Genomic DNA, 26,256 nt, shown 5'->3' on the forward strand with positions numbered 1-26,256 from the left:
GGACCTCTGCAGCACGATTTCACAAGTTAGTAGGCCAGCCCCATCTCCTCCAAATAGCGTGGGCCCCTAGCCCAAGATCTTCTAGGATGCCAAGGAAGGCAACCTTCCCACAGAAACCTAACAGAAAACCATATTTTGGCTCAGCTTTTGAAAAGCTAATATAATTATTGATACAATAAGAACATAATTACTTGTATTATATTAATAATGTTTTTCCTCGTAACTCTTAACGACCACACAAAGTACAAGACGCTATACAAAAATAATGAAAGACATCACTCCCAATTTTAAGTTTATAAAGTGGATGATTAGTTTATCAAGCCAAGAGAGGCTTTCTCTAGATTCTACAAATTGAAATTAATATTAAGCTTAAAGCCATTTCTAATATACCACAACGAATAGAGGAAAAGAAAAAAATCAAGACATCCAACAGGCTTGCATATTTTTCAAACACCAATCTAAAACTTTTGTTGAGTCTCCTATGTCTTTTCTTTTCCCAGTGCCAGAAATCCAGTAACACCCTGGCAATCTCGGCTTCATATTTTGAAGTCATTGATTCCTCCAATACTGTTGTTGGTGAAAAGTTCTGGATTTCATTCTCATGAAAGCATACTCTTCAAATTCTAGTATTGTGCCGACTACTTCCGCTTAGCTCTCAGAAGGTTGGCTCTCATTGGTGGAGGTGACCTCCAGTGACCTGACTCTGCAATCAGTACACCTGTGAGTCCCTAGGGAAGGCGCTTAAAAGTGTCCGCGGCGAAAAAAAGAAACTCACCATTCTAACTACTTCGGGGTAAGTCTGTTCTGTCAAACAGCCTCTGCTTATTGTAATGTAGTCCACCAGTTCATTAAGAGTGGAGCGCTTGTATTCTTTCATTTTAAGATCAGATAGCGTGTCCATGAAGTCAAAAATGACACAGCACTGCTGAAGTTTCTTTAGGAACAGTTCAGGCTGCTCTGAGGATGGAACGTCTAAGAAAAAAAAAGGAAATGGTGTAAGTCTGTCATCAATTTCTAGGTAACAGGAATTCTCTGCGAAAGTTACTTCAAAAGCAAGCTCAAAAAAATAAGAATTCACATGACAACAGTGTTCTTTTTAACAGTTACACATGGGCAGGAGGGGATACCACACCCACTGCTTCAGAGACCTTGCCTTTGGAAACTACATGGTACCAACACAATTGACAGTATTTGCTATTTCGCCACCAAAGATTGACCAAGATCCCACGAGCCATTAGAGAGTTGAAGCAAATTTTAACCAAAAACACCCCAATGTCAACACCCTTAAGCCAAAAACACTGAAAAAGGTCAAACTTTCCATTATAAGGTAGAGACAGAAGTTTTCACTGTTGGTTTAAATTAATTTTACTAAAAAATTTCAAAGCAGAAATGTCAGTTGATTCATTTTAATTTCATGCTGACATCCTTGGTATTTAAAGCAACTGGTGTGTGTGTGTGTGTGTTTGTATTTTTTCTTTTGTTTTGGCTTGATGTCATGAAGTTTCTTTCTCAAAGAAACTTGAAAAATCAATAAAATGAAGCAATACCAAGTCTCTCAAAAAGGGCACGTCAGGAATGGGGCAGTAAAAGCAAACTCTACTTAAATCTCTGCTCTCTCTTTTGACCCATCTTCTTCCCTTACGGTGGGATAAAACCACTAACATTTTTGTTAACATGTTCTCAGAATAAACATCTGTTCTCTTCCTACAAACAGCAGGTCAGACATTTGGTTTGGTTTTGTTTCTAAGAAATATGTAAAAATTTTAGGTTAAAAAAAAAAAATTCCTCAGCTAGACTGGAAATCTGACCCTGAGTTGGACTTGAAAGACACCAACTAAGCCGCAGATGGCTCATTCCACTCCTTCTTGCCACTACTTTATTCCACCAAACTGGAGCTTCCCTGGAAAGGCAATGAAATTATGACAAGAGAACTTCCGCTTTCTCCACGATGAGACGATTAACTCATTCATCCTCAGAACACTCTTCAAGATAAGCAGGTAGCCTCAGATTATTATTCTCCATTTCTCAAAAAGAAAGTTAGAGACAATCATGGAGGTCCCCTACTGAAAGAGTTGGGAAGTTGGGCACAGTACCTGGTCTCTAACCACACTCCCATATTCCTTCTGTACTAATAAGGACTTTAACAACGTTTGGCCAGGCACTTGCAACAATCTGCAGTTGCCAGCCTCCCAGTAAATGCTTCACAGTAGCCTCACAGTGTGGGCCACCTGCTCCCTGGAGGTAAGTGCATGGCTAATAGTACCCATCTTACAGCCTCCAGCAACCCCAGAAGAGAGGAGTGAGGGCTAGATTCCTATCCACAGAATCCACATGACTCCTCTCCACAACCCCCTTCCTCTCCTCACATCCCACAACCCAAGTACCAACACAAGGACCCAGGACCTCATGGATAATTCCCCCAAAACAGTGCTTACTGACATCGGCTTTAGGATACTCAAAGGACATCTGAAAGTACAGGATTCTCTACCAGCAATAAGGGAACAAGAAGCAGTGGATATTTCTGAAGGTCTGTAGCACCACTGCTGCTCAGCAAAAAACAATTTGTAACTTCAGAAATTATTCTCATCCAGTGAGTGTCCCCTCCCACCACCACTCCCATAAATCCCCAAAGGCCCTAATATATCTTACAGTCCAAGAATTTCAGATTTGAGTCAAGCCATGAAGTATGTCTTATTCTATGCCCCTAGACCTAATCACTTTCAAAACATCTAGCTTTATAAGAACTAAATCTAGACAGACCAAGCCTTTTCTTTAATTGCTATCTGTTTCAGGTGTTTAAATAAATATATAAACAAATTCAAACACTCAACAAGGCTGCTTATCAAGATGACTATGTATCCTTAACCAAGGGCTCACTATGTGTAAGGGACCATCACGGTTAATTACTATAGTCTTCTAAGTTCTAAATTAGATCCCATACCTCAAAGTTGAATGGGAATTTTGCTGCTGCACAGAGAAACAAGAAAAGGCATATTAAGTCTTCAGGACAAATTTTAATTAATCCTATTTTTGATACAATAATTTCAATAAAACTTAAAAACCAGACCATGTACATGGAGAACTCCTGAATTCAGCACATATGAATTATAAAAGCATCTATAAATGACAGCTTTTCCTCCAAAAGGCAAACCATCATTGAAGTAGTGACAACAATGATTAATCTTTGTGGTCACTGCAGTAATATTCAAGAGATTCACATTTGGCTATTTTTTAAAAATTCAGACAGCTAACATTTAGTCCTTTTTTAAAAATGTTAGTTTAAATTTATTCTTTATTTATCCAAACTGACATAATGTCATAGACAAATGTGAAACAGGCTATCCACCTGCCCAGTGGAATAATGATACTAGCTTACATTTATTAAGCACTGCTGTGTACTTGTACTGCGTACTATTCTAAGCTCTTCACATATATTACATTTTATTTAGTCCCAACAACGACCCTATACAGCAGATACTATTTCCAACTTAACAGATGAAAAAACCAAGACACAGAATCAGTGACTTGCCCAGAGTCTTAGAGCTAATAAGCAGTGGAGACAGGATTCAAACCCAGGCAAACTGGTCCCAGAGCCTGAACTCTTCACCACTGTGCAACAGTCAGACTCAGTGGAACGCAAGAGTAACTCCGTATTCCATAAAATAGGGTAATGACACAGAGAAAAGAGGAAGGACGCAGAAAGAAATCAACCAATTAATTTCCAACATGCCCTCATTCATAAGTGTCATGCTGAACCCGTCTTGCCCATTCCCCAGAGATGAACTCATATAGCAACAAGCTATGCTTTCTCCTTTATCACAGACTAAACTCCTCTAAAATGACCTCCTTTCTCTAAGCTAAAGAATTTAAGTAATTATGACTGACCAAAAGAAAAATGGGGAAAGGTGTCCTCAGAGAGCCAATTCCATTATGGCAACAACTTTTTAAAATTGTGTTTGAATTCATGCTGAAGGATGGCCTAACCAGCAACAGTCCATGCATAGGGCTCTTCCTATAATGTTTGGCCCTCAGACTACCCGACGTGGCTACGCTGCCCCCACCCCTCTTCCCCTCATTTCCCTACTCCCAGTGGGATATGAAAAGGTAGAATGTGGAAAGGTAAGACAGGCCAGGATCAGAGAAGCAACACTCTCTGAGTAGTGCAGAAGGTTCCAGTGATAAAAGTTTAATGTCTGTGGAATCAGTCCCAGAAGCAGATACAAATATTCTTTTTAAAGAAACATTTATAAACAGTGTCAGGTATTAGGTCATAAAGAAAACCTCATAAATGACAAAAAGAAGAGATCAGACAAGCAGTACACTGTGACCACATGCAGTAACACTAGATTTTAACAACTCAAAGCTACCCATCTCCCAAGTCTGAGCCACCTGAAAATCTAAACATTTCGTAACTTAAGATGGAAGGAAAAAAAATTATAGACATTCGAAATAAATGTAAACTAGAAAAATTAAGGGTCATCACAGAATCCCAAAGCAAACCAGGCAGTGGATGCTAGTTGTGCCGTCTCTCTTCCCATGGGAACTACTGGCCTGCACAGGCCGTCCCTACCCCCAGGAGAGGGATCACACAGAATCATTACCATAAATAATGAAGAATCAGTAAGTGGTTATATAATACCATGAAGGTCATTAGCACAACAACCCATCCATCCAATGTTAGTATTTGCTTAAAGGGAAGAATAAGTGATCTAGTTATCATAGCTTGATAAGGGTCCACAAGGTCGGATTCCACCACTCTGGAACAACTCTTAGAATTAAGTTGATTTCCAGAATATGTTTCTCACCCAAGAAAATAATGTAATGACCAGTTTAAGTGGTCAATCCTCTTGGAGGGTGTATTTCTCACTGTATTGTCCTTCTCTTTCCTTTTGAGCATTAGTCATTTTCTCACACGTGCCTTTTCTATTGCCATCTCCCAGCATCTTCTTAGCAAATTTTTATCAATAAGCTGGGGGAAATAATCACTCTCACTTCCAAGGTGTTCTTACTCAAATAATGTTAAAATTTATAAGTGCAACAAGTAATGCAAAAATGAGCACAGAATTCAACACTAGAGGGAGGATGAAAGTTCAGATTAAGAGACAAAGATTCTCCTTGTGTTTTAAAGAACAGTCGATGGGTGTTATATATATTTAGTCACACATGCACCCATGCATGCATGCACACACACACACCCACACCTCCTCTCACCCTCATTATGATTTCCAGGGCTGACTGTTTGTTTGTTTATAATTAGCAGAAGCTCATTCTTCCCTAGTCAACAGCTTCTATGATTCCATCCCATCTAAAGTTTGGGACAGAGAATCATAGATCCAATATCAGCCCATCTTCCTTTGGGGCCTGACTCAGTCAATACTTTGCAAAGCAGAAAGCAGCAAAGGTAGGAGAAACAAAACATGAGCCCAATGTCCTTTGGGTTTGGTGCTCTGGGACTCCAGTCAACTGAAATTGTTGAAAATCAGAATGTTAAATTCACCCTCGCAAATACGCCAACAAAGTAAATAAAGAAAGCTGGCATCATTATTCATTAGCCACACCATCACAGGAAGAAGGTAGATTGGTTTAAAAAAAAATGTGAGCTGATAACTTATTTAGACATAGGCTTTTTAAATGTATGTAGATAAATGTTTCTATAAAATGGTCCTGTTTGCACTGGAAGCTAAGCAGTAACACTGTTTGAGGTCCTAATGAACAATATTTATAACCGGTTGTTTCCATTCAAAAGATCTGGAAAAAAAATCCTTCTAAACTAACAATGCTCTTCATCTGAAAATGTCCTAAGATATTACTCACTTAGCCCTTTTACATCCATTTCCCCACTCTCACAAAAAAAAAATAAAGGTACCAGCACAGATCGAGAGTGTAAATGTGGTCTTTGATCCCCTTCACCTCATCCTTTAGAACTTGCCTTAAGGTGAACAAATCCCCATTCAGGTCACTATCAGTCCCTCACACACGAGCCTCTAAAACTTCAACAAAATGGAATCAGATTGTACATGCACAAGCATGTGACAATATATTTACAGAAAACTGGTCTCACAGCACTGGGAAGAGCTTAGCACTAAAATATTAAGTTGACTTAGCCTTGAAGGACTGAAGCGTGGTATGTCAGTACACATGGTAAAATGCCTAACTGCCTGTCCATGTGGTCTGCCCAAACCCTTGCCACCAACTTTACTTCTAAACACAGATACAGGTAACATTACACGTCACATGTATTTGGGAAAACCTAAAAGAATCCTATTTTATGCATGGAACTATGCTTCTACTAGGAATTGCCTTTGACATGTCCCCAAAATCAGAGAGATAGCCAACAATATTTTCATCAAAACAAGGAGACCACTATAAATCCTTATAAAGAATCAAATAATAAAATTAGACTTCATGTCTATGAACTGAACCTAAGTAACCATGTTGGTTACACAAAGTAGTTCCATGTACATAACCAAATAAGAAACTGACATGTTAACTAAAATAAGTATTAAGTATCTGACCATTCCATTTACCCTATTACTATATTCAAAGTATGGGTTCAAAAAATGTTAGTTGTTGATGGTGGTGGTATGGTGATGTGTTTCCTCTACTAGGTATCTGTATTTTACAAAAGCATCTCAAGTGATTTCAATGTGTGACCACAGATGAAAACCACTGTTTTTTAAAATCCTTCTTCCATCTCCCTCACCTTTGAAATTCTTTCTCTCTCTGTTTATTTAAAGCTAACAGTGAAAACTTTTGGTTTTCAAGCAAAGGAAGGTCCCTGGCAATACCTACAACAGTGAAAACATTCCTTCTTGGCCTCAGCTATAAATAAGTGAATGTAGAGTTGGCTGCTTTTAGAACTCTTTGCAATGTATTAGGAAGATCAAAAAACACTTTGCTGATTATTAGCATACACTTTTTTTTAAATTCAAAACATGTCTCATAGAACTGCTACATAGATAAAAATAGTATCAAAAGAATCAGACCAAGATGTGAGTATCAATTAAACAACAAACTGAAAGGTAGAAAAGGTCAGTACTGATACTTCAAGGCAAAAAGAATGATGACAATGATTAGCGAACATTTACTATTGCAAAGCACTGTACTAAGCTCCTGACACACATTATCCCCTTTAATCCTCAGAATACCTTATGAGTGGCCGCTGTTAACATCCCAGTTTTTCAGATGAAAAACACGGGGCCCAGAAAGCTAAGTCACTTGCCCAACATCACCCACTATCAAGGGCTGCAGGTAGTATCTGAACCCAAGTAGTCTTATCTTACTCCAGTGCCCACACTAGTAACAGTAATGATGCTGATGATGGCCATGATTGTGGTGAATAACAGCAAAACCACCACCACCAGCACTGGAGCAATGGGTAAACTGTCTTAGCTCGTAACCTTTAGGAAAAGCTGTAATCTAAAAGTAAAGGAAGTTTTGACTGACTTTCCCTCAAGTATTTACAGGTTTTAAAACTTAAACAGCATAAAATTAGCCTGTAATGAGGGAACAATGGTAGGTTGATAAATTAAAGTTTTAAATAATGACAATATATAATTATTCTTCCCAGCTTGGACAATCAACATGTACTTATTATTATTCTTTCACAGATCTCTCCGGTTTTCCTTTCCCAAAAGCTAATAAATACATAGTCTCCAACTTAAAGCAAAACCCAAAGGTTTTTGCTGAGATTTTTTTGCAATGTTATCTTAATAATATCAAACTTCAATTAAACAAAGGCTATCTACTTAAAACCCTCAAATAACCATAGTTTGGCTTCTCTTTTGCACGTGGCTTTTAAAACAAGGAGCAAATCATAATCTGATAAAAAGTAATTAATGAAACAAACTTTCAGGATGTGCCCAAGGGTCAACATTGTTAAAGCCCAATTTTCAGCCAGGTTCAAAAGTATGAGCAACAAAAATCTTCAAAAAGACTATTTTCACTTATGCCACAACTATAAGGTAGAGAAATAAATTAATGGGATTACAGATTTTTCAGCAAGCACTTACACTTTTGGTTGACCCTTCCCCACCAAAGAAAAAAACCTTCAATAAAAGAACACATTATTTTCAAGCATTCAGTTAATTGAGGGTCATGTCCCATTCCCCGCCTCCATTACTTTTACAAGGGATAAAAATGACCTATCTACTTTCCATTTGAGAATTAACATCAATGGGAATCAGTTCAGAATGAAATGAAACCGCAGCTATTTTAACAGGATGCTATGAGGTTTAAAAACAAATTAAATAGATACCACATTAACATCAATTAAGCCTATGTCTGCTATTTCACAACTTACAGTTGACATCAAAGACATCATTAAACGTTTTTTAAGAAAAGATTTAAAATACAAAACAGAGTCAGTCCAATGTTACAAGGCCAGCTTAGAGATGCTATTTCTGAACCTCAGCTGGGAGGTTTAAATTTAAGACCTTAAGCTCCTGAGAGTGACACAGGACTAAGTACAGTGGAATGGCCTCTAATCCCAAGAGTAATAAAGAGTGTGCATTTATAATTAAAGTTATAATCTGTGCGATAAAATCCAGTGATGGCATGTAGTACACCTCACTAATTGTGAACTTGCCTATGCTTCATACAAAGGAAATTAATATAAATTAAATATAAGGGTCAAGGAAATCCAAAATTCAAATTTGAAACACTATACTGAAAAAAAATGAAATCCATTTTGAAACCTTATTTCCTATTATGTATAAAAACAGTACTGTCAAGTATAAAACAGAGAGACAGAAACTTGCATGTATGTATTTCTGTATCGTGCACATATATATGTATAATCATGAGTACAGGACTCCAAAGCCAAAACTTAGAGAAGAATAACACAAAGATTTTGTAAAAGACAAAGGATGTGTCTGTAAAGCTTAACACTTTCAGAGCAGAAAACCATTTTAAAACACTGAATTGTAAGATATGATCCAGTTTGAGCCAGGATATTTACAACGTTAGTTCCTTGTTTGCTACTGACTTCCTGGCCACAAGCATCTGTCACCAAAGGAAGGAAGAGTCACTGAAACCTAAAGCTATGCATCCTAATGATGTAGTTCTAAGCACAAGTCTTTTTACTGAATCTAGATATAGTACAGCATTCTCCACCCAATGTGGTACCCAAGGGCTTAGCTAAACATGCCACTGGAGAGTACAAACATTTCCCTGTCAGTTATACTAAAAGTGACTTTCAGAAAACATTCTATATCTTCCACTTAAAGAGCCAGACCAAATATGAGAAATAAGATCTGGTGTTAATAAAATTATACCATATGATATCACTTATATGTGGAATCCAAAATAAAAAAAAAAAAAGAAGATTCAAATGAACTTATTTATAAACAGAAACAGACTCACAGACATAGGAAACAAACTTACGGCCATCAGAGGAGAAAGGGAATAGGGAGACATAAATTAGGAGTTTGATTTGCAGATACTAACTACTGTATATAAAACAGGTAAACAACAAGTTTCTACTGTATAGCACAGGGAACTACATTCAATATCTTGTAGTAACATATAATGAAAATGAATATATGTATGTATATGGATGACTGAAACATTTTGCTGTACACCAGAAACTGACACAACATTGTAAACTGACTAAACTTCAATTTAAAAAAAGAAAGAAAAGAAGTTAAAACTAAGCTAGGCACCTAAGTCTACTATCTCAAAAGTTTGTCAGTTGTAATTCTGGAGGAACATCACAGAAATGCTTACAATGCCAAATTAAGTTGATTTCTCTCAGCACCATTGGGAACTTGAAAAACAATATAAACTCATTTTGCATTCTTCCAGATGGCTGAGGTTATTCTCTGGGCCACACACTCTGAAGTCAGGGGCCTGGGCTCTAATCGGGCTCCACCATGTACCAGCTTGGCAACTTGGGGCAGCGTAAGATGGCAGTTAAGACAATGGGCTACAGAATCAGACTGCCAGAATGCTGGATCCCAACCCTGGCTTTGCCGCTTCCTAGCTAGGAAACCACAAGTGAGTCTCAGTGCATCGTTTTCCGCTGGTAAATGAGAGCAGTACCTACCTCGTGGTTGACTTAAGGATTAAGTGAGTGAATGAAAATAAAAACACATAGAACAATGTCTGGAACACTCCAGATGTTCAGTAAACTTGAGCTGCTAAACTGTTGTTAAAAAGCATTGCTGATAAACAAGGACCTACTGTAGAGCACAGGGAACTACAGTCAATACCTACTTGTAACAGCCTACAGTGAGAAAGAATATGAAAAGGAATATATATGGACAACTGAACCACTATGCTGCACACAGGAAACTAACACGGCATTGTAAACCGACCGTACTTTAATTTAAAAAAAAAGCATTGCTGAATCTTAAAATCCTTCCCAAAATGAATCTAAGAATAGTAGCTCTGTCACAGTGACAGCTTGAGCATCTCATGAGATAATACATAAAATGTTTCACACAATGCCTGGCACATGGAAAATGTTCCATAAATGTCAGCTTTGAAAAAACAAAAAAATGACCTAACAAATGAACAACATAAATTGCTGACATAGGTAGAGTTTTTCCCCTTCCCTTTGGTGTGTGTGTCCAACCGTGTAAGCCACATTTGAAGAAAATAATAGGGAACTTGACCGACTGACATCCAGGGAGATTACTTTAAAATAAAATTGTAATTTGATTAGAGCAAAGGTGAAGATGCTGACTCAGTTCAATACGTGAAATGATTCAGCTGTCAGGACATGCATCAGCAATGTGTCAAAATCCTGGAGTGTGGAAAGAGTCAGCATTGGGATGAATGAATGACGGCCCAACAGAGGACTCGGGACAGGAAAGCAAGAATTTATGGAGAGTACAACAATGTGGACGGCACTGCCAAGACCAGGACACACCCATTTCTCACACATCCCCAAAGCTCCCTTCCGATACAATCAGGTTTATGCAAAGTTCGGAAAGGAAAGAAAAACAAACCATGTTTGACAGCTTTTCCTTGGAGCCTGAATTTTAAAATAATATTAGTATTCACAGGTGTTAATACTTATAAATACTAGCTAAAAGTAAGAATAGTAATTTACACTTAAAGAGTTCTTTATAATAACATATTTATAATAAACATTACTGAGCTCCCACTAAAATAACATTAAGTACTGAGCCACTTCAAAGTATTTGGTAAACCTTTTTTCTTTTCCCCACACCCTGTTATTTAAAGATCTAAGGTGTTAGCTAAAATTCTGCACACTTTTTATAGCCTCCTACAAGGCTTCGAGCTAAATCTGGAAGGAGTATGACAGGTAGTTTCAACCTTCCCAGAACAAGTATTTGCTTAGAATCTACTATGTTTAACCTAATAATCAATCATTCATTCATCCTTTCCACAAATATTTACAGAACACTTTTTACATACCAGGCACTAGTTTAGGCCTTAAGTACACATTTCTGAGCAAAATCAAACAGGATTCTAGCCTTCATGAGGCTTACAGACCAGAAAGGAAGAAAACCTAATTAAATGGTCAAATAAATAAATATAAAACAGGCTGTAGTATGAAGAAAAGGTACAAGGTACTATAAGAGCATATACTGCAGAAAATAAAAAAAGAAATAGTACTTGTCCTAAAAAAAAAAAAATCAGTCTGGTGGGAAGCAAGATTAACATATAAATAAGAGCAAAAAATATAAGAACAATGCAACTAAGTGCCTAAATTTCATATATCAAGTTGAGAGACAGGAAGAAAAAAGTACTCAGGGAGGACCTACAATATTCCAGCCAGGGTCCTTCCACGTGCTCTCATTGAAGCCTTGCAAAAATCCTGCAAAGTAGGCATCAATATTCCCATTTTACAGATAAGAAAAGTGAGGCGGCAACACTGTTTTATTAGCATGAGTCAGTAACTATGGCGTAGAAGCAGCTTCATTTCACAGAACCAGAAGGTATGATAATTTTACATCAAAACGGAATCCTTCCTTACATTAATTTGGGCAGACAGATATATGCGGCAGCAGGAACCTGGAGACCAGGGCAATGAATGTGTGGTCCTCATCCTCTACTTCCCTCTTTACAGCATACCTCAACCCTCCAAGGCACACAGTATCTTCAGCATGCTTGTGACCTTTACGCAACTACAAAAATCTGCCTGTCCTCTGAAAATGTGTTGGTTGATTACCCTGAATGCTAAAGAGCTAATGGGTTTACTCTCACAAAGAAACCTATTTATACTATTTCAAAGACTTCACAAACAATAACAAAATGGTTTCAACCAATGGTCTAATGTTAACAATGAAATTTCAAACATAAAATGGGCAAATTACATGGAGCCCCTCTCCCCACATCTAGTCTACTTTCACAGCAAGATGAGACTTAATAACAGATCTTGGGGAGGAAAAAAAAAGCACATCTTGATAAAAAGAGAAAATACCTGTCTTTTCTTCCAGTTTTATTGAGTATAATTGACACACAGCACTGCGTAAGTTTAAGGTATACAGCATAATGATTTGATTTACACATATGATGAAGTGATTATCACAATAAGTTTAGTGAGCATCCATCAGCTCATAAGGGTACAAAATTAAAGAAACAAAAAAATTCTTACGATGAGAATTCTTAGGATTTACTCTCAACAATTTTCATATATAACATACAGAAGTGTTAATTATACTTACCATGTTTTACATTACATCCCTGGTACTTATTCATCTTACAAATGGAAGTTTGTACCTTTGGACTGCCTTCATCCAATTCCCCCGGGCCGGCCTTACAAAGATCAAATACCTATACTGAAGTCTAAGAAATTTGCATTGTTCCCTTACACCATAAGTGCACCCTGAGTTCACAAAGTTGTCCAAGTCATAGCTTCTGAGCCATTGCTCCTCCGTGAAGCCTAGTCTTGAGAGTTACCAAGCACTGCATGCAAATGACAATGTCTCTTTGAAACGCCAAGTGCAGCAAGCTCAGCAGTTTTGAATGACATTCACCCAGAGCTCAGAAATTCTCCTATTACGTAAATCTGGAAAAATATGCACCAGACTCCCTGTGAGAATTGAAAGCACACACTAAAATGTGTATGTTTCCAACTTCCGATGAAACCAGATGCTTTATCTGTGTAGACTGTTCATAAATCCAGATGCGCCAGAAGAATCTCATTCACAGAACTCTCATTAGAGTATTTTTCAGAATCCATCTTCTATTGAAAATACCATGATCTCCTAGAGACAATCTGCCCTTTCAGGATCTGCAACACTATAAACAATGTCCAAAGCTATTTGTTAATAAATGAATAAACCAAAATAAACAACAGTCATCAAGGACAGAGCAGGTATGAAAAAAAAAATCCCACACACATTTTGAAGAGCCATTTCCCGTTTCATAATAAATAGTTCTTTCTGAAAATCTTGAATGAGTCACCCTTTCCCAGTCATATCATGTATACATAATAATAGTAAAAATTTAGTAAGCACTTACTCTGAGACGGTCATTATTCTAAGCAGTTTACATGCATTAACTCATTTAATCCTTTCCATAATAATGTGAAGGAGGCATTATTATTCTTACGTTACATATAGGAAGCTGAGATATTTAGTAACTTGCTTTCCGTCACACAGCTAGAAAGGAGTCCTGCCGAGCCTCAGACCCAGGCAATCTGGCACCTGTACACTACATCACTTGTGCTAGAGAGTAAAGTGAGCTGGCGCATCAATTTTGTTTTTTCATCTCATACCTACAACACACACTAGAGGGACTAGCTGGGAAGGCTGATCTTCCCAGTAGATTCCTCTTGAATAGAGACTGAGGTAGGCATGAATTCAGTCATCTATCTCCACTTTGACCAAACAAAATGCCAAGTACCAAGGGTTATACAGATACCCTCACTGGCTTGTTATTTCTGTTAATATTTAAAGGATCCCTTTATGTTGGCGTTAAGTCTCTCAAATGGTGACTGCACGTCTTCCCTGGCCTTCCAACATTCTCCTTTACACCTAAGCTGCCTTGCCTTAAAGACCTCAACATACTTTCTGTTTGGATTTAATTTACTTTTCAGGGAAATGTAATGACAGAGGTTTAGCTGTTTCATTTTGTTCTGGAACACCTGACATTTGTTGATCCTTCTTATGTTTTGATAAGATGAGTCAAATTGAGTGTCAATCCTTTGTTATCACTGGTACAGCCTAAGGCCAAGAAGGCAACCGGGAGGTTGATGGCAATGGGACTTAGGGGAAGTATGAGTAGAAAAAAGGAATGAAGGAAAGGTAAGATGACATTTGAGGCAGGAGGAGCATGGAGGATAAGAGTGAGCACACTAGAGGGAAAATATGAGAAGATCTGCATGACTGGACAGAGGAGATAGTTGACTGGGAGGAGTAGGAAACCAAAGTGAAGAATTAGAACACACCTGGCCACAAAGAACCTCGAAAAAGGCAGGGTAATCTGGGTTTCATGCCACTGACAGCAGAGATACGTTGGGCAGAAGCAAACACGGTAAGTCTTACAGAGCGATCTGGAGGGGGGCAATCCAATTCATCAAAACACCGTCACCAAAACCAAGCATGAAGAGTTATGAGCACCTGTACTACACTGATGGCAATGGAGAAATGGAAGAAAAAGAACCCTGAGATACATTTAGAAGACGAGAACAAGGGGATCTGGGGTCATACTAGATGTAATGGGAAGGAAAGACAGTCAAAGCTTACTGATGTTTCCAGGTTGAGAGAATGTTAATACTGCCTGAAAAATGGAATCACCAGAAGTTAGTTGATAAAGGAAGCTCATGCATTTTAGTGTTGCAGACAATGGAGTGTGAGGTAACTCCAGGGCATCCAAGGGAGGAGAAATTCATGATCGTATTGGAAACATGGGACTAAACTAGAGAATAGAGATTCCAGAGTTTTCCCATAAAGGGGGAAGTCAGAGAAACAGATAAGCTCAATGACAGAGCAAATGGAGAACCAAGGACAGAAGGTTAAAAACGGAACCATAAGTTGGCTAGAGACAAGATAAAGAAAACTCAACAATGAGGCAGAAAGCTCAGTGTGGGATGGCACAGAGAAGCAGGAAGATAAAGTGTCACCAAAAACATAAGTAAAGCTTCTAAGCCACATCCAATGCTAACAGTGTGGAAACTGTTAACAAGTGGAAAAACTCCCTCTGTAGTCTTAAAGAAATTCCCCTGATGCTAGTGAAACAACCCAAAGACGTTCTCAAAGAGAGCTGAGAGACATCTAATGAAATCAAAGACTTGGGGGACTGGGACGGGGCCAGGTGCGATTTGGCTTTGGTGTGGTTTATATTTAACTAAGAGAAAAATAAGAGTTAAAGGGAAAAATCAAGTCCGTTTAAGCTCTCAGGAAAGGAGTTTTCACTCACAAGCATCTAATCTTCATATTAAATTTTAATTAGAAATGTCAGAAACATTGCATGAGAAAAAGCCAAGGTAAGGAGAGAATAGCAAAAGGTGAAGGTAAGGAGTCTGCATTTAATTCCAGGTGCAGTGAAAAATCATGGCAATGCTAAAGTCTAAGGAAGACACATAGCATATGATTTGTAGTTTTTAAAAGATTACTCTGGTCACTGTGAGTTAAATGACTGGAAAAGGGGCAAGAGAAGAAGCAGGAAAATAAGTTAGACCACTGCTTTATAAGAGGCTACTTACTGCTATGGAGTTGCGATAATGACCAGAGACAAAGTGGACAAATGAGAGATGTACAGTGGAGGTAGAATCAAAAGCACTTGCTGATAGTAAGCATTCTGGGGGGAGGGTATGAAAGTGAGTAGAAAGTGAGAAACAGAGGAGTCAAAGATGACTGTCAGTTGTCTGCTCTGAACAGCTGGGTGAATAGAGGAGTCACTAAGTGAAAAAGAGAAGAAATAGTTTGGTGGGAGGAAATCAAGTGTTCCACTGAGAACGTAGTAAGCTGGAGAAATCTAGGAGACATATACTTGAAGATGTCCCATCAGTAACCATACATACAAGACCAAAGTTTGAAGTAAGGTCAGAGCTGCAGATAGAAATGTGGGAGCCAACAGTCTATCAATGGTCGTAAAGCCAACGGAATAGATGAGATCACCTCTGGCGGGAGTGCAGAAAGTGAAGGACAAGGAGCCCTGAAGAACCCAACACGTACCAGTGGAATAGAGGAGGAAGAACCCACAAAGAGAATGAGAAAAAAACAGCCAGAGGTAGAAAGAAACATGAGGAGTATCACAGAAGCCAAAGAAGAGTATGTTTCCTCAAGGAGAACATGCACAAGTATCAAATGTTGCTGACAGACATGTGTCCATCAGATTTGGAGGTGGCGTTGGCCAAGAGTAATGTCAGCAAAGCAATGATAAAGACAGAACTAGACAACAGCAAGAATTAATGGAATTCTACACTCTCACCCCACCATTAACATGATTCTTTTTCTTGTCTTTTCAGCTTCTATCCCTGCCTTTAACTGCTCTGTGTCAAGTTCAAACTTAGGATTTCTGATTGGTACAACATGTCACACTCTCATCTTCACTGAGTAGAGCCTTTGGGTCTGATTACAGCCTCAGTCAAAGGCCTGCCTATCGAACGGATGGTCTTGAGTCAGGTGGCCCCTCAATCCAGTCATCTGAGACCAGACCACAGGGTTCTACATGACATCCATTAGAAAGGGGTCTGTGGATATAAAGGGTATCCTAAGTCTTGGCCAGTCTCTAATACACTCTACTCCAATGCAGAACAAAGATCAACGAGCATTTTTACTGATGAAGGTCTAAGGAAGTTTATAAATTATAAGCAGTTTACTCTTCCTTAACTTCGAATAGGTATCTAGGTGTTCAAGATATTGTTCTCTACATCGTAAAATAGTTCATAAAAATGGTTTACATCCTTTTAACTTGGAAAACACATTGGAGACAGTGATCATTTTACGAGGAAAAACTACAACTGCAAAGAAAAACTGTTTCTGAGCACAGAGACATAATTTTTTAGCCATTAAAGAAACTACACAAGTGTTTTTTAAACTTTTACAATAAAATGTAATAAAGTGCAAGAAACGACAGTTTTTAACAGCATGTATTCATTCTCCATTTTAAAAAAAAGAAAAAAGTTTCCATCCAAAAACATCCAGGCCCTGTAATTTCATCCCACAGGAAAGCCAAGCTAAAATGAAAAAACATCCAAAGGGAAGTTTACAGTGGAAACTCTGACAAATGCTTAACTATAGCGTCACAAACAGCACTGCTATCATGTATTTACATCTATACAGCCACACAAATGCAGACATCCTTCATTTCAATTAGTGGTCAAAAAAAATAGAGGGTCAGAATACTTAAAGCTTATACTTGCCACTGATGAACCTAAACAAAAATTAAAGCCATAAATACAAGCTGGAGTAAGAACACTCTGCAAACAATGCCTTTGCATTTGAAAGTAGAAACGATACTAATTTACATTTGTATAGTACTCAAAAGGTTTTCAAAGCATCCTCAAAGTATATTATTTCACTTAATGATCCTAACACGCCAAGGAGCTAGGCTGGCTAGGTTTGATACCAATTTTGCAATTGAGGAACCTGAGTTGCACCAAAGATGCACAATTTGCTCAAAATTATACACACAGGAGGTAACAGGGACCACATTCAAATCCATGTCTTGTAGGCTTCAAGAGTTCCACTGCTCCCTCCACCAAAGTTTACGTTGATATAGCCTTTAATAAAAGGGTTTCAAATCCCTGCTGGAATTGGTTCAAATATCACATACCATACTATGACTTCTAAAACAGACTCAACTACTCACCCAAGTAATATTAATATTAACCAGGCTTTGATCATTAGTTCTGAGGCACTAGATGCTCTACTATACAGGTATATTACTAGAAAGCCAATTTTGACAGTTCATTCCTTATGTTACTGTATTATTTTTCCTAAAGAGCACACAGAACTCATTACAAGACTGGTGGTGGTCACTGTGTTTCCATCCTTTCTTAGAAGTTTCCTTGATTTCAAACCCATTAACAATTAGCAGTCATAAAGTAATCTATAAATGACTCATTTGTGACATTCATGAATAAAATCACATATTTAATACAAACCTAACAGTCCACTAATAGCTGAAAATTAAAGAACAAGGTGAATCATTTAGACTGTAAAGCATCAGAGAATCTGTTTAACCTGTTTTCTGACTTTACTTATACACATACACACCAAAAAAATCCCCCAAATTCCATTTTAAAATGCTTATTTACAAGTATCAAATCTCCCCACTTCCCATTTAATGTACTGGGTTGTACTCAGGAGTATCCTTTATGAAGTCCACAGTATCTACTAAATATCTGGATCATAGTCATAAAGTATCTCCATCATTTCATTAGAAAAAAAGATCTCATTTAGAAGTTAAGACAGCATGTAAGATTACTACTATTTCACATCTGCCTTAGCCAAACTCAATACACCGTCTAAAAGCAAATCTGGAATGTAATATTAAATAATATGAATATCTACCATTTACTGAGCACTTGATACATTCCAGGAACTGTCAATCTGCTTTAACAATAACAAAAAAGGAACAACAGCTAACATTTACTGAGCCTTTAAAGTGAGCCAAGCAATGTTCTGTGTGGTTTACAGAAATTATCTCCTTACACCACACTTCACAAACGAAGACGCTAAGATCTGTAGAAACCAAGTATTTTGCCCAAGGTCACACGAGTAGTTAGGGAGAAACTGCACCAAAGCCTCTCTGCTCTTTCTTCATCGTGTGTGGGTGAAATGAGCTAATTTAAGTAAAGCGCTCAGAACAATGTCTGGCACATGATAAACACTCCATAAATGCTAGTAATTGTTACCAGTATTATTCAATCTTCATAACAGTCAAGTAAAATAAAAAGTGGAAGAAAAGAATAAGGAAAGCAAAAGGAAACTGGGAAGAAAGAAGCAAACGGATCAATAGATGACACCTCCAGAAGACAGAAGTCAACGCTTTCAGAAAGAATGGCCAAGTTAAAGGATGCTGCCCAAAGGATTGTTTTACTTCTTTGTATTAAAATGTCTTTATCATTTTACTGATTTGTTTATATTTTAAAAACTACAGTGATAGAAAAAGGAGATAGGAAGGGGAGAAGGAATAAGGAAAATGGCGGATAGAGAAGTTGGAAACACTATAAAAACTAACTGCCGGGGAGAGTGTAAGACATAGCTTAAGTGCTAGAGCACAGGCTTATTATGCACAGGGTCCTGGGTTCAAGCCCCAGTACCTCCTCCAAAACAAAAAACAAACAAACAAACAAAAAAACCTAATTACCACCCCCCCCCAAAAAAACTAACTGCCAAATAAATGTGAATCATCATTTTAAAGCAGGCCCTTGCAAAGCCATAAGGTTGTCTCTAATCTATCCACTACTGGGTCCTACAGAAAAAGCACTTAATAAACATGTATACTGCAGTTAAAAATGCCAAAATCTACCTAAGAGAAACAATGAATTCCAACTGATACTGCTCTTATGCAAAACATGAGCAAAGGAATCAATCTGACTTAACTTTGAGATCCTTCAAATACTCACTTAAGGCTGTTTTCCTGCTTCTAACAACAAAAAAAGACATAACTCAATTTCATTTAACACTTGGTTCATTTAATACTTGGTCAGCTGTTGAAACTACTAATAAGGAAACCAAAGAAGGGCAAATTGAATAAAGGTTTTTATGATGTGGACACCTGCCCTGCAGAATGGAACACTGAGACTACTATTGTGAAACAATTTGCTCAACATCATATGACAACTTCTGGTCCTCAGCAACCTAATATCCAGCATGCAACTATGCAACTTTTTTTTCCTTTTTCCTCCCTCCCTCCCTCCTTTTTCTCTCTCCCTCCCTCCTCTCTCTCTTTCTTAGAATAAGGAAAGTGAAACCCAGAGATGTTAAGTTCAACAAAAAAAGGAGAACGGTCCAATGGAAAGCAAGCACAAATTGGAATCAGACACACTTGGAGTAGAGTCCCTCACTGACTAAGTGTTCCCTCACTCTTCTCATCCAATGGGAGAATTATACCACTCTCCCAGCAACCTGTGATGGGAAATAATGAAAACAGAATGTACAACGTTTAGCAAGTAATAGGCGCTCAGTAAGTGGTAGCTACTGGTTTCAATGTTACTACAATCTCCTTGCAGGTGGCTCAGTAGGTGACAGTTATCATTGTTATTATTATGAATACAACCTTCTAGGGAGCAGGGGCTACAGCTGCCTTAGGCAATTGGTACAGGGCCTTGCATAGAGTTGCCATTAAATACTGGAGGCAGGGAGGAAAGAAAGAAAGAAAGATTATACAAATAATTGACAGAAGAATTGATATTCAACACAGGTCTTCAAAATTCCTTCTAGAGGAGCACTTTTGCCATATGTATAGTAACAATATGTACTATTTCATTGTTCTTTCAAACTCAACTTAGAGAATTGTGACACCCTACATTTTTAAATGAAGTAGAATAGAAATAGCGTAATAGAAATAAGTGCCTCTAACATAGGACTAAGTTCTATTGCATTTAACTTTTATATTGGTTATATGTGCACTGCTGCATTAACGGGGGGTAAATGTGCATGAGTGTGTGTATATTATAGTCAGAATGTAAAATGAATTCTTTACTACAGGTAGCAAAAAAAAAATCAAAAAAACACCATCTTAGATTTTCTAGGATAATTCCACTTTTATGTGACCTTGTATTTTTCAATAAAGGTGAAATGAAGTATAGTAACTAAATAGGATCTGAGTTTTGTACAAAGGTGTATCAAAAATCATGAAGAAAAATTAAATCTTTGCCAGACCCTAAGTTTCAACTACTGGATTGGAAAACAATAACATGGCACCTACATGAAATCGAGAGCTTGAAATATACATCCAGAATTGCACCAAGGAGGTCACCCTACAAAACTCAGGCAACACTAAAATCATACGGCTTAGCAGTTCTAAATCTATGGCTTAGCTTTTTTTCCCATCCAAAACACAGAAAAATTACTATGAATTCACGGTCATTTCCTACCATTATTACTCTTTTATGAGCTACCACAAAATAATCATAAACATGCCTCAGATTCTCTATAATGAGGCTAAAGTATCAAAGCACATTGTACCGTGGGCAAAACTCTCTACTGAGCTTTACAAAAGACAATTTGGAAGCTAGGTCTCTATCACAAAGCCAGAGTTCTATTGTACTTTATGGCATGTGATACGTAACTTGGCAAAAAAAAAAAAATGCATTAAGAGCTTAATATTTTATCCTCTGAAATGTCAAAAAGTATTAGAGTAACACATGTAACTACAGTGCCAGGAAACTCTTGGGTGACAGCAGCCAAGCTGGCTAGGGCAGCACAGTTTGAGAACTAGTCCAGGGTATAAAGCAGGCACTGAGAATCCATGAGAACCTGACTCTATCCTGACTGATCATGATCGCAGATTAAATCACTTAACCTAGATCCCAATCTCCTTCTTGCTAAAGAAAACATTAAGAACAGTATCTGTCTCCCATCTGTTATTCCCATACTTCGCAACAAAGACAAAAACACACAGAGACATATTCTGAGCTCTTCAGAAGATTAATTTCTCTCTAAAGTAAACCTGTCAGGTACCATTCAGGTGACAGCTCCATCTGTCTGGTCCTGAACATTCTCTCCTGTTCATTCAACACCTCATAAAATGAACTGACCAGTTGGTTTGCCCACACTTAGGAATAAAGAGCTGAACAAAACGTAACTTAAGTCTTTGGTACAATAAACGTAAGACGTAGCTACATGTTTAACTCAATCTATATAGCACCTAGCACCATACTGACAGCAACTTAAAAATCTCTTTGACAAATCTTACTTAAAAAATAGGGAACTATATTCAATATCTTGTAATAACCTATAATGAAAAAGAATACGAAAACGAATACATGTATGTGTATGACTGAAGCATTATGCTGTACACCAGAAATTGATACAACTTGTAAACTGAGTATACTTCAACTTAAAAAAAAAGACTGCCTACGAGGATTAAAGAGCCTGAAAAAAATTCTCCCTAAGCCATCAAGCACTGTCCCACTTAGTAAAAAGAAACTGATGTGGAGAGAAAACCAATACAGACGATCAAATATTATTAGGTTGAATTACATAAAACCGTTTGTTTTATAGGTCAAAAGTGGTCCGAAGCCTGTATGAAATATAGGTAATTTCATTTGGTTCAACCTAAGAGAATGCCCTACTTGGTTACTAGCACTAAGACCAACGGCACTAGCAGCATCAAAGGACAGGGATCTCAGACCAGAACACACATATGGGAACACTTTCCACACAGAATTTTTGCTTTGTTTTGTTTTACTTTTTGTTTTGTATTAAAATATACTGAAAAGAAAAAAATGGTTTAATAAAACCGCCATGTACCCATCATCCCGCTTCTCTTTCTGACATTCTCTAAATGTCAATATTTACAATATCCTGGAAATTACACACTCTGCAATTATCTAAACATACAAGAAAACTTGTCAAAATCAATTCAAAAATCCAACATTTTACAAAATTCTGTCAGGTCTATATGACCAACAATGTTTGAAAACTACTGCCAAGGGGCATGTGTGATTTTGGACTCTATGTAGATGGCTTTCTGCAAGCATGAGCTTTGGTGAAATATTTCCTTAGTTGTTCAGTTGTTGGGTGTTGGCTTATATAAGAAGGGAGCACGAAACACATTTCACCAACTAGGACATCTGAAACTAATAGAGAGTAAGCCAGCCTTTTACAAAAGAACAAACTTACTTGAAGGCGTAAATATCCTAAAAAGTATTTAACTATATTTACTTCTACGTACCAGACAAGGGCACAGGCATACACCTCCTAGAATATCTAACTGTTCATCAATAGTTTAATTTATCCAATGACTGCTGTGAGCTGGGCCCTGGCATATTTCCTTCAAGAAAGATTTCCTTGAGTATTTTCTGTGTATCAGACACTATTGGAGGCACTGATGACTTAGTGGTGAATGACAGGGACGAAGATCTCTGCCCTGGTGGGGTTTATGTCCTAGCATGGGGGCACACGGGGGCACAGGTCCTATGACAAATAAGAACATTATTACATAGTGTATTAAAGGGGGTAAGTGCAATAGGGAAAATAAAAAGAAAGCAAGGAAAGAGAAATAGGGAGGGCGGCGTGGTTACAATTTTAAATAGGGTGAGCTCACGGACTTGTGGAGAAGACAGACATTTACCTAATTATGACATCAGTGTGATAAAACTACATGAGATTTGATAAAGGCTCAGTAGGAAGGAGGAGGAGGAGGAGGAGGAGGCGGCGGCACTTAATTCTGCCTCCCAGAAGAAGGAACATCTGAGCCAAGATTTGAAAGAGCAAGAGAAGTTGGCCAGAAGCACAAGAGGACAAAGGGCTCTCCGTGCCCAGAGAACGGCATGTGCGAGGGCACCGGGAGGAGCACCAGCCCAGAGATGGGGAGCAGGCAGCCTCCCGGGGACAAAGCCTAGTGTACTTGAGGGGGAGGAGGCAGCGTGGAGAGAGGCAGGCAGGCAGGGGTCAGAGCAGGGGCGTTCCATCTTCAGGGGCGGGGGAGGGTGGGCGCCAACGGAGCTTTCTACCACAGAGCTGTGACACAGAAAGCTCACACTTCCAATGCTGGCCTCGCAGGGGGCCAGGCAAAACGTGGAAGAGCAGTGATGGGGAAAGGAGAGGACAGGACAAACTACTGAGCAGCTGGAAGCCGAAAGACTCGGAGCCCCAACAGATGCAGCAAGGGCCACAACAGGGATGATGGTGCCACTCCCTAAAAGGGGGAAACTCCAAAGAAGAGAACGTAGAGAGATCTGGGGCTTGCTGAATTTGAGGTACCAGTGAAAGGGACCAAGGAGTAGTTGGAAATGCAGATCTGGACTAGAGAAAATTCTAGCCTGGAAATACAGACCCAAGAGAAGCAGTTAAAGGCATCAGAATGGATAAGATCGCTCTCTCTCTCCCTCTCCCTCTCTCTCTGCCTCCCTTTCTTTTCTCTTAGACACACACACACACACACACACACACACACACACTCAGATCACTTATAAAGAAGAGTACCAAAGACTTCTAATCATCCTCCTTTTCAGAAAGAAGTAGCCTGCAACAACACCACTAGTAATATTTTTGTCATCCAGCCTAAGCACCAACTGTGTCAAAGATCCACAATTACCCAAAAGCAAAAAGCAACTTCTTAAGACTGAGGCAATAACAAGAATGAGGCTATTACAGATGGTTTTCCAAACCACAAGAAACAATGTTATAATTCAGACCAAAGAAAAGTATTTAAAACTTTCTCAAAAGATCAGGAAGGCCAGACACAACAAGGTTTCCAAATCTAGGCCAAGTATATTTGCTGGGTCCTTCACAATGTTCTCAGGCTAGTCAAAGATAACAAGAGAACACTACCAGGGCACCTCAAAGCTCAATTTTTATAGCCTAATATTTCCATAATTCACAATGAAAACAGATAAGCCAGTAGGTTCTTTTAAATGTGCAGGAGATGGAGGCAGCAAAGAAGAGCTGCCTGCAGCAAACTGGGCAGATTTGTTCATCTCTGCATCTCTTCATCTCTCCTGTATGAAGGGACAATGTAACTGCACTTCTTACTTTAAGACATAACTTTTCAGCACTTTAAAAGAAGGGGAAAAAACCTTTCTCCTGAAGTCATTATTATATCCAAAGTCAACCGTTCGTTTCTTTGAATAGCTTTTTCACCTGCTTTGTTTTCACAAAAGTGAATGTCCTGTCCCAATTCCTTTTGTAGGATTCTGGCCTGATAGCTCTCTGATTCCCAGAAGAGCTGGTACTCAGCTACGGCGTTCTAGTAAAAACATACTTTTCACATACAGAGTTCAACAAGATGCACTATGAAATGCGAACACTCTCTTCCACTTTTTTTTCTTTACCTATTTTTCTTAAGGTAGAGGGAAAAAAATCTATGTATTTCCATTTTTAGTAATACATAACTTGGAATTAATTTGCTGTCTGTATGGTTGTCCATATTCTGACAAACTTCTGTGGTGAAGAAGCCCCACCAAAGGCACTTCCTCTAAAAAAACCCTCGGGAGATTGCGTTCTAGCTACTCCCCCAACCCCTCTTCACTTCTCTCTCCCTTACTTTTCTTCCCCTTTGCCCTCTTCCAATTCCCCACTCTCTCTCTCTTACACACACACACACACACACACACACACACACACACACACACTCCTTAAACATTTCTACCAGGAAGCAACTTTTTTCCACGATGCTCTTAAGTGGAAACATTTGCACAAATGATAGGTTCTCTAACAAATCCCAGAAGAAACCCTCTATTCCTCATTAAGTTTCTCCTCTCTTCCCCATACAGAAAGATCTCTTCTGTATATACGCCAATATTCCTATTTTGAGATGCAAACTAAAGTACACACTGCAAGTTGTCATCACAAACTGCTTACCAACACTATCATTTGGGATATGTCAGGATATAAAACTGGAAAAATCAGGAGATGGCCCCCCACGCTCCATTTCCTTCCCCTCCCAATTTCTTTCCCATTCTCTCTCTGCTTTCCTGCCTCCTCCTTCTCCATCATCCCATATAAACTCTACACTCCATCCAAATTGTGACCTGTGGTTTAGTGGTTCAGTTAAAAGACCTCAAGCAAGCCTTCACTCCCCTGCCCAACTTTGTTCTGGTCCCTTCCCCCTCCAAACTCCATCTCCATCCATCCTTACCGGTCCCTCTCAAATATCACTTTCGTGATGTTCTTTCACAAAGCCTTTCCTGGTGATTCCCTCAACCTGATGCGATCTTTCCCTTCCTTTGAACTGCAGGGGGGCCCTGCTTGTACCCCTCCTACTGCACTTAACTAGATTACAGGATGCAATAATATCTGCCCTCCTAGAATTATATTTAATTATGTTTGTATCCTGAACCCTCTATGAGACCAACACATAACATGAATAGAGCTGAGCTTTCTCAAACCCATGTGTTTCTGTAGCGAATAATTTATTTTAAATACAGCTGCCCATAAAGCTACACCTGTACCCAGGCCCTTGCAGAAGCACGGCTTCCAGTTCAGGAAGAATCAGAGGAAGTCATTCGTCCAGAAAAGTAAGACAAAACCGATACTTTAACATAGCATCTCGTGTTCCATAATGCCACCAGTGAAATGTATCACTTGAAAGTGAAAATAAATATTAGCTCAAGTTGTTAAGACATTTTAAAATAAGAGAAAAGTGATACATTCCACAAGGAAATCAGATTTGGAATTAAAGTAATTAAACAATTAAAACAATTTATCCTGCCTCCCT

The 26,256-nt window shown here is 38.5% G+C and overlaps 1 protein-coding gene across 2 annotated transcripts in view; it reads right to left on the reverse strand.

The window, feature by feature from the left end:
* Positions 1-26,256, reverse strand: part of PPP2R5E (protein phosphatase 2 regulatory subunit B'epsilon) — a 132,217-nt gene that overhangs the window by 62,694 nt on the left and 43,267 nt on the right. For both annotated transcript variants that reach the window (XM_031453828.2, XM_010976667.3), the window contains exon 3: positions 776-972. In XM_031453828.2, the coding sequence (XP_031309688.1) occupies positions 776-972 (197 nt within the window). The remainder of the gene's footprint in view (positions 1-775; positions 973-26,256) is intronic.

The sequence above is a fragment of the Camelus dromedarius genome, chromosome 5 (genome assembly GCF_036321535.1).
Source record: "Camelus dromedarius isolate mCamDro1 chromosome 5, mCamDro1.pat, whole genome shotgun sequence".
Lineage (NCBI taxonomy): Eukaryota > Metazoa > Chordata > Mammalia > Artiodactyla > Camelidae > Camelus > Camelus dromedarius.